This window comes from Ostrinia nubilalis, chromosome 2 (genome assembly GCF_963855985.1).
Source record: "Ostrinia nubilalis chromosome 2, ilOstNubi1.1, whole genome shotgun sequence".
NCBI lineage: Eukaryota > Metazoa > Arthropoda > Insecta > Lepidoptera > Crambidae > Ostrinia > Ostrinia nubilalis.
Genome location: NC_087089.1, coordinates 16,506,798 through 16,517,434, shown reverse-complemented (window position 1 = coordinate 16,517,434; position 10,637 = coordinate 16,506,798). Strand labels below are relative to the sequence as shown.

The 10,637-nt window shown below is 36.9% G+C and overlaps 1 protein-coding gene across 1 annotated transcript; it reads right to left on the bottom strand.

The window, feature by feature from the left end:
• Positions 1-9,494: 9,494 nt before the first annotated feature.
• Positions 9,495-10,493, bottom strand: LOC135085667 (uncharacterized). Its single transcript, XM_063980461.1, has one exon. It carries the CDS (start codon positions 10,491-10,493, stop codon positions 9,495-9,497), a length of 999 nt encoding a protein of 332 aa, XP_063836531.1.
• Between the last annotated feature and the right edge of the window lie 144 nt (positions 10,494-10,637).

The window sequence follows — 10,637 nt, the reverse complement described above, 5'->3', positions numbered from 1 at the left end:
AGCGAGCGGGTTCATTCCGTACCTGTACGCTTCATGCGTTCTCTAGCAAAAGCTGAAAATCAGTGTTCTGCCCTTTTGAGGGTAATGTTTATACTGAGCTCTTTGCTTTTTGCATCGCTGCGGCACACATCACTCTGACGCAGGGAACTATTTGAAACGCTAGTCATCTTTATCTTATGTTGTTTTGTCACTTTTGTTATGTTGCAACTGTTGAAATTATTACTAACCTGTGTAACAAAATACCAGTGGTGTCACCTAGTGTGTTTCTTGACTAACTAACTTTATTTCAAATAAATATCAGTCTATGAGAAATCACAATTGAGTTTCAATAGCAACTAACATAATGTGTGTGTTAAAAGCATTAAAAAAAGTGTGTGTTACAACAAATAAACAATTTATCTATCTATCTCACGCCTCTTCCCGATTGGTAGGGAGAGGTCATTTCCAACCGCCGCTCGTTCGCTTAGGCTGGGCACTGTTGGAGCGTGTCAGTCTGCTGCGGTGACTCACGTGCCAAGACTGCAGTGTTAACTGACAACCATCTACAGGCTCTCGGCCTATACGGTGGAGGAATGGCCCGAAGCACCCATGGCCCGGTAGAACCTGGGTCGCCCTTTGTGTGAGGCGATCATGCCGTCGCACCCACTCCTCTAATACAGGCAGAACTGCCTCTATGGTGCGACGTAAAATTTGGCTGATGGCCAGGCGTACCCTTCAGCACTCTAGGGCCTAGATCCTCAAGCCTCTACCTTTTGGTTTCCACCTCTCGTGGTGCACGTACACGTACATTTCGCCTTAGGACCTATGGTCACCTCGCAACTGGCGTCTATTCTCGGTTGTCGACACTAGCTTTGTCGCCACTGAGGATAAATGGCATAAATAATATCGATTGTCACCAGTGGTGACACATACTTTCCCAGTTGTAGCTACAGGCTTTCTCACAACTTATGACAAATTAGAAAAATACATCCCAATTATGCCTATTGGGGACGTACACAAATATTGACGCAAATGTCATCGTGCATGACATACGTAAAGTAAAAGTCAAGTAAGACCAGATGAATACAAATATTATTAATTTTATTAATAATTCGTACGCGTGGACCTCGTTTTACTCCTTAGTTCGTAAAATCTGTTGTTTGATATCATGTTGATAGATGGCGTTTCACGGCTTCCCCCGCATGAATATTTACGAATGTCAAAAACAGTAGTTTGTCCAGCGCTATAGATTTTAACCAATGACGATAGTTTGCGCTTTTTAGACACGTCTTATTTATTTATTGAAATTTATTTGTCACATATCGTCATATTCAATTATGTTAATCTGGTTTATAAACAATAATACTGTAAAGTTTCAACAAAATCCGTTCAGTAGTTTTTGAGTGAAGAGTAACAAACATCCAGACATCCAAACTTTCGCATTTATAATATTAGTAGGATTGTTATACGTCGCCACTAATGACAATATTTTTTTTCCCATTTATCCTCAGTAGGGACATAGTCAGTGTCCACAACCGGGAATAGACGGACTGCGGATACTATGCGGTATCTACGAATTACCTCAGCCTGTGCCTCAGTGATATCATGCGTTGCGCTTTTTTGAACAGTAGGATGCTCCACGACTACACAGCACTGTGCCATACTCGAGCCCCATATAGGACCACATAACGCGCGACGCAAAAGTATAGTCAGCGACTCAGTGCAGCCGGGCCTCCGAGATTAGGCATCAACCAGCTTAGTGCGCCGGCGGTAGCCAAAAGCTTAGGGGTGAGACGATTCAAGTGGCCGTCAAATGACCACTGTCCAACTAACTACAATCCGAGGTACCTACCGCAAAGATTTTCCGACTGTAATATGTTGTGTATGTTCCCCCTACAAGTAGGTGGGACCCTGCTGGCAGAGCATTCCTATTAACTATTCTGTAACCACCTATTTATGGCAAATAAATTATTAGTATTATTCCTCTTTATAATATTAGTAGGTATACATACATAACTTCCTGTTCCAAATTTCACTAGTTTACAAGGTTTTTTACCCAGAGATGAAACTGATATGTATCGGTAGAGTTATTAACCCTTACTTAAAAACTGAACTTAGAAAAAATTTAGGACGTCAAATTTTGTAAATATTGATTATATTAATTTTTATCATTTTTATACATTTATCTCTAAAAACAATCAAAACTGAGTCGTGTTACTCCTTCTTTTATACTGATTAGTATCAGTTTCCCTTATTATAGACCAGCAGCAATCCGATAACATATTTTTATCCCAAATTCCTTGGTATCTTTCCTCAAAAACCTTCAAATCCTGGTGAAAACTTTCGCCATGCTCAACACTCACACTTTCCAGGTTCTCAGGAAAAAAATCCAGGTGAGAATGTAAAAAATGAATTTTTAACGACTTATTCACACCCATTCCTTGGTAATTCCTCAATAATTTGGAAACAATTTCCGCATAATTTTCAGAAAAAATTATAGTTTCCCAGGAAACTTCACTAGTGCTTTAAATTAATACCAAGCATCTTTCCCTTACTGGAATTGCTGGGTAATGACGGATAAAGAACTCCTTCAGATTGTAGCACAGGTTTTGTGCCTGATGCAACATCAGGATATTGTATGTTCTTGGTTTTTGCTGTTAAAATCTGTAGTTTCAGTGAGGCAGAAGTAACAGTCATTAGTGTGATTTGTTGGTTCTCTCCATATCATTGGGGTGTCGAATCGTATATGTTTTCTTTTTCCTGCAGCCTTGTGCAATAATATACTTCTCAAATTTTCGCACACTACACCAGGAACCCATTTTTTATCAGGTTTGTTACCGAGATTTGAAAGTAATAAAAATAGGACCGTTTTACGGCCTCAGTGATTGGTCTCTTCGTTTTTGACAATATAATTTGACCACAAACTTAACAAAAGTTATTTGGGCTTAATTTACACTGCCTTGGTGACATTTTAAAACAAGTGAAAATGTTAAAATAATACTTAAACGCATTTAAAATAAAGTAGAAACTCCGACACTGCTAACAAGACAGCTTACTTAGGTTAATGTGGATATCTCAAAAACTTGACGTGATAAAAATATGAGACATATATTTTTGTAATAAGGGGGCTGGTAGAAAACACATCCAATATGAATTATCTTTGGGTAAAAGAAAAACTTTTTTTTTGTAAACTAGTGTTTTTGTCATTCGTTTTCGTATCATCGCTAAAAATAACTTAATTTTATTTTTCATTACGTCTGAAATAGAATTTGTAGTAAAAATAGACTGTAATGAAAAATAACAATAAAATATTTTAATTACCACGTGATCGCAAAATCTACCACCAAGATTTTGCGGATACACTATAAAAGTCCAGCTACCTGTCAAAGATCAACGTACGCGTGACACATGTCAGCAGAGCACCGAGCGACGTGACCTCACTCTGGAACGCCTCGAGGCGGACTGAATTTGAACTTTTTTTTTTTTTTTTTTTTTTTTTTGTAGGGACGCGCGCTGGTAGCTTGAGGAGCTTTTCCAGCTTCACCGGGCAGAGTGGCGAGTACAGAAGGTACTCTAGCCGTTTGGCGATCGTCGGTGCGCGTGCCGACGAGGCCGAGTGTGGGCTTCGCGAAGCGAAGCCCAGGCTCGTCCGCGTCGGTCGCAGACCGACGTTCGCGATCGGGCCGTAACTGAATTTGAACGATTCGTGCGCGGCGTTTTATAGTACTTTTCAAATACGCATAGAAAAAAATTTACAATGAATTATTTTAAATTTCAAAGTAAATATTTTAGATAAGATATTCTTCTATTATATTAAGCTATTTTTGTGTTGAATAAAGGAAGAATATTGGTGAAAAAATCACTTTGATTTTTGGGTATTTCACGTTCTTTTAATTTGTGATTTCTTATTGTAAAATGCTTAAATCTAAAAATTTTCTCAGATAACTATTTGCCCAAGGATCTATGCTATAGGATATAAATGTTTGTTAAATCGTTTTCACAGTATTTTTATAAAAATTTCAGCTTGTAAACTGACGCTAAAGTGGAAATTTACAAAACCTGTGTGGACTTATCTTGATAGAATTCTTAAATGCTAAACTAATCGCAATATTTTCTCAATTAACTATTTAGACGACGAAATTGCCTAACTATTTATGCCTATAACATATTTGTAGTATTACTGGTTAATGATTGTAACGAGTTGAAAAAGTACTGTTTTTGCGCCAAACGGCGTAAACGCTCTTAATACACCAACAATAGGAAAGATTATACTTATTAATCACTTGATTAAAATATTTCTTATAATAATATTTGTGTGATTGCTTTGAAACTGTTTGAAACCTATCAACAATAATAGTTATGTAAGGTATTAAGTACGTAAAATAACGAAAATTTTCTTAAGCAAGGGTAAGAAAGTGCGTGACTTACAATAATCTCGGAGAAATCTGATGAACCTGTCAAAACCTTTATAAACTAAGATGTATTATGAGAATGGATGTTCATTTTCAAAGTTCGCAAACGACCTCCTCTACATGAGAATTTGAAATTGCATGGTGGGTCTAGTTCCAGTCACCCTGAAAATAACTATGTCTATCGAATCTAGAAGATCTACTGATGTGGGTGATATCATTAACTAAAGAACCAAGGTAAGGATAATGTATCTGGAACCCATAATAAGCAGGTACTTACAAACAATTTTTCTGAAAACGAAAGATTATTTTGGTTACTTGATAGGAACTTCTACTGCTAGTAAGAGGTATTATGTATTAGGCTACAATAGCAACGACTGATGTACATAATTTAATATAAAACAATATTTTTACACCACAGCTCGAAAGGGTCAACCCCTATAACCGTCAAAATAACCTCTAATAAAACTCATAGGGAATGATTGTAATTGCATTTATAGAACGACCCTCACCATATCCTTCAAAGGCGTTTTCTGTCGACGCAGTTGTTTTGCTATCGCATCTCGCATGGCAGACTTTTGCGCGTCAGATATAATAATCTTTTTTGTAGACAGTCATTAAAGTAAATTATTTTCTGCAAACAAGCTTTTAAAAAGCTAACAGTCATAATTATTATGAAATTGGCTTGTTAATTACATAGCGTCAGTTATGTGACGACGACATGACGTATTATTTGCTTTTGCACAGAACTCGTTAAATAATAATATGTAGTTCGAACGAGAAGAAAACGTTGTTGTTTTTGGCGTAGCAAGCATTGCAAGTAAAATATTTTTCCGAATTTGATTAGGTAAATTTATTTGTAAGATTACAAAATGTATTCATATAATTATGAAATCACAAAGTTGAAAAAATGCTTTGTGCTTAAAAAATACAAACATTTTGAGGTGTGGCCATACCTCTTATGTGCCACGTCTAAAGATTTGGTTGTCTATGGTTAACTTCACTTTGGTTACGGTCCAACAGAAATGAATTATGTTTTTCTCATTGGATTCCGATGAAAACGGTCGTATTGTTTCACGGGAACCTTCGGTGGAATTGTTGAATATACATCAGCTTTTGGAACTAAAACTGTGTCGTTGAGTGTTTGAATAATTTCAATTAGGATTGCATTGTTGTGTTAAATAGGTTTTAGATCAAAATCATGACAGTGATCAAATCTCATATTCGTGGAACTACTATACTGGCCTAATAATGTGAGTTTTGATGGATAACAATAAAATTATGTGTTGTTCGTTTAATTTGTTTGTTTTTTAGATATCACGTGTATTCGTAGAGTAACATAAAAAGTGACGGTCGTCTCTACAATAATAGAAATAAGAATAACTTGCCGTTTCACTTTTCACGCTACATAAGTTCAGTTCATTCCTGAAGAACTGAATACCTACTAAAAGTAGTGTGAAACTCATGAAAAAGCTTTGTACAAAAACATTATCTTACAGCAGATAATCTTAAGTAAGACTATGCCCATATTAACAAACGATGCTTGCTTAAGTGAAGCAGCAAATCGAACGCACAGTGTTGAATAGAGCTCTGTAATTGGTACGTGTGTCACCCTGTGCGTTCACGCGCACTGTGAGACCTCATAGTAATGTTTGTGAATACGGGCGTATTCGTAATTGTGCAAGCCGAAATTTTACTCCTTGTAATAAAACAAAAGATGGTAGGACAATCTGTGATTGCGATTTACAGTCAACAGTTTATTTTTATTGAATTATAGAACCTATTACTGCTACAATAAGAAACTAATTAAAGACTGTAGCAAAAGCTACAAGTGCTGTTATCTATACAAGTGCCTACAAATAATAGTATGAAACAATTTTTATTTTATTTTATTTTATTTTTATAAAAAAGGTTCACCAACAGCTTATACACTAATACATATTAGATAATTTTAAACTTATTCTACAGTATCTTACTAAATGTAAAGCCACTTACTGGCGAACACAACTTGCGTTTACATTAAGAAGACTTTAAAAATAAATTCTAAAATATACCATAATTACTATTCTTTGGTTATAAAAAGATATAATATAATAAAAATCTATGTAATGTTTTTTTTTATATTAGCTAAGCAATAAAAGGAGGTATTAACATTGTACAATCATTAGCCATCCAATAATGTTTCTCGAAATTTACGTAATGACATGGAAAAGAGATCAATGTTTGTGGAGCGATTATATTTATTATACAACCTAAGCACTCTCGGGACTGGTGAGTTTGCACCTAAGACAGTTCTTCGAAACGGAGTAATAAATGTGTCTATTGGGTGGCGTGGCAAGCGCAGAGGAACACGAAAACGAATTCTCTCCACAAGTTTCGAGCAACACAACTTATTGTTTAAAATCTTATATAAAATGATTAGGTCAGAAAGGTCCCTACGCTTATCCAGGCTATTCATACTAAAAAGATATAATCTATCCTCGTAGGCTAAGGCCCTCCTCGCAATACCCCTGACGAAAGCAAGATGTCTGGTAAACTTTTTTTGAACTCTTTCTATCCGTAATGAGTGATTAGTGTAATGTGGTCTCCAGACAGTACTTGCATACTCCAAGGTGGATCGAACGAGTGAGTTATAGAGGAGAATTTTGGTTGAGATTCCAAACTCTTTGCTGTTTCTTATTAAAAACCCTAGTGCCTTTGATGACTTTTTAATAATATTATTTATATGAGGAACAAAAGTGAACTTACTGTCCATTAGAACACCTAGGTCTCTTACCACCTTTAACTCTTGCAAATCAATCCCATTAATAGAGTATTTGGTTGGAATGATATTATTTTTTCGTGTAAATTTCATAAGCGAACATTTTTTTACATTGAGATCCATTCCATTAATGTCACACCATTTCTTAAGGGAATCGAGGTCCTCTTGGAGCATAACCGCGTCATCCAATGAGTCAACAACTTTTGAAAGTTTGAGGTCATCAGCGAATAAGTATGGGATAGAGTAGCGAATGCAGGATGGCAAATCATTGACAAACATGTTGAACAAAACAGGGCCCAAGTGCGATCCCTGTGGGACACCGGACGTAATATAATGAGTGCTAGACGTGAAACCATTGACAACTACGTAAAATTGTCGTTCCTTAAGGTACGAGTCCAACCAGCCCAACATAGATCCAAAAAAGCCATAAGAAGAAAGCTTTTCGATCAAAATTTTGTGTGGCACCCGATCAAAAGCCTTACTGAAGTCCGTGTACACCACATCTATTTGTTTGCTAGCGTCAATGGACTCTACAAGATCCTCAGCAAAGCTCATTAAGTTGGTACATGTTGACCTACCCTTCAGGAAACCATGCTGACTATCACATACAAATCCAGAAAAGTATTGTTGTAGATATGGACAGACTAAGCTCTCAAAAACCTTTCCTAAGGTTGGAAGAATGGATATAGGTCTATAATTTTGAACCAAATTATTACTATCGGATTTAAAGACAGGAACAACTTTAGCCAACTTCCAGGCTCTAGGAAAAACACCTGTATCTAAAGATTTGTTAAAGATCCAACTCAATGGCTCAACCAAGCTAGACGCACAATTTCTTATAAATATTGGAGGTAAGCCATCGGCTCCCGCTCCTTTGCTGACGTCTAAGCACTTAAGCTTATCCTCTATTTTGGTACAATTAAGGCTTAAATGAGAGAAACAATCACTGGTATATGGAATCGTAAAATTTATGGACAGTCTACAATCAAGACCTGTGTTAGGAGAGTCGTACACCGATGCGAAATGATTAGCAAACAGATTACAAACTTCGACTCCATCGGAAGTGGAAACGATGCCGTTAGACAAGGAAGAAGGATAGTTACTAGTACCGCCACGTTTTGTTTTTACAAAATTCCAAAAATATTTAGGGTTAGTTTTGATACTACGCTCAACATTGCCCAGGTAAGATCTATAACAGGCCTTGATCAGTAAGTTACACCGCTCAGATAACAGACGATATGAAATTTGGTCAAGGGGATTCCGGTATTGTTTGTATTTTCTCCTGTATTTTTCCTTCTCCCGCAGTCTACCTACTAAATCTGAGCTGAACCATGGAGGGAACCTTCTATGTCGGGGTCCATACAGGGGAACATACTTTGTTATTGTCTCGGCAATGATCCTATAGAATGTATCTGTCATTGTATTTACATCAGCCTCGTCCGGCAATAAGCTATTCCAGTCAATTTGCGATAGGTGCTTATTTATATCATTATAGTTAGCTTTGTAAAAGTTATGTTTTTGGGTGATATTTGATTTTAGATAACACTCACCTTCCACAGGGATATCTATTGTAATTGGTGGATGCAAGGGGTCCACAGGAGTGCTCAGAATATCACTTGCACTGGTAACAATGCAAGAAGACATGTCAGTAAATACAAGATCGAGTAACCTATTCATGGAATTACTTATGAAATTTAATTGAGTTAGGTTATTTACTGTCCAAAAGTCCATAAAATATTGTTTTAGGGGAGACAGTTGTGAGTTCTGTTCCATGTCACCACGAGCCCAACTAATATCACCCAAATTAAAATCGCCTATCATACACAAATGAGAGTTGTTTTCCTCGAATACATTGTTACAGTTCTTTACAAAATGATCAAGTGAAGACCTTAACACTGGCGGTGGGAGATAAACTGCACAGAACGTAATTGTTATTAAAGGTTTAGTGTTTGGAATGGTAACCATAACCCATAGATCCTCGCACTCGCTCTCCCAGTTGTACATTCGAACAGCTCCAAGTTTACTTGAGACAGCTATGAGAACTCCTCCGCCTATGTTTTTAGAATTAAAATGTGAAATTCCTCTGTCGCGTCTATGAACAATGTATCTCCCATCAAACAGTTCAGAGTTTGATATGTTTTCATTTAACCATGTTTCTGTTAAAATTATAATATCGTAATTTGAACAAGCGAGATTACAATAAAAATTATGAGTTTTGGTGCGCAAGCCGCGCACATTCTGGTAATATATTTTTAAATTATCGAATTTTATAAAATAGTAGTATAAAAGTAACATGCAAAAATAATAAAAAAATATGTATTGGAGTTAATAAAAAAGCTAAAACACTACTTTAACTTATTGAGATAGTCTTTGTCTCTGATCAAGACGTATGCAGAATCATCAGTCTTGCGCATAAAAATTCTGCCATTCCGGACCCACACGTGCTTATATCCTATTTCTTTGCCTTTAATCCTGGCCGCCGCATGTAAAGATTTGTTTGCGGGTGATAAGTGTTCCATGATGTAAATTGGGTGTTTTTCGCCTGCAATACCAATGTGTCCGGAGTTCAATTTATTGGATTTATTTAATTTATTGAACTTAATATTAGCTGCTAGAAGGTCGTCGCGTATCCTAGTGGATGACAGTTTAACAATTATGGATCTGGGACGGGTGTTCGACTTGTCGCCTTTAGCAACGCGAGCACAGTGAAGTACATTTTCCTCTGTAAGATTGCAGCCCACTGTTCTTGCAATCTGCATTATAATGGAGTTCAGATTTTCATTCCTGTTTTCTGGTACACACTGCACCTCCACGTTGTTCATTCGCGCATTTTGTTCCAGGAAGTTAATTTTATTTGTCAGTTCCGTTACACTGCTCTGCAACGCACTATTTTCCATCTTGACATTTTCCACCTCTTTCGTTAGAGTTTCATGATTCTTGCTAGCGTTTTCGAACTTTTCATTGATAAAATCCATTGAATTTTTGACAGATTCAATTTCCTGTTTTAATGAAGATAATTCCTTATTGATAGTGTTTGAAATAGTTTGTGAAATAGTTTCGCCTATCTGTATCATAAAGAGGTTCATCTGTGTTTGCACAACCTCATTCACTATGTCACGCACATCTTGTTGTGTGACTGGCGTCACTATTTCTCGCACATCTTGTTGTGTGCCTGGCATCACTATTTCTCGTACATCTTGTTGTGTGACTGGCATGGAACCTGATTGCGAATTGGGAGACGTAGACATAGCCTGTCTCTTGTTAGGCCTGTTTGTCACGTAGGACTGTTGGTCTTTATGGCAATCAGTAGCCTTTTTCGGTGTTGGAGGCGGTGTCCTTTTCATTTTGGTAGACATTATAAAATAGAAAAAGAAAACAAAACCAAAAAAGAAGAAAAAAATTTTCTTTGTACGGGATTCGATCTTGGGGCACCGCGTCTCGTTAGTGCGTGTTTCTTCCACCGAGCCAACGCTTCTCACTTAGCCGTG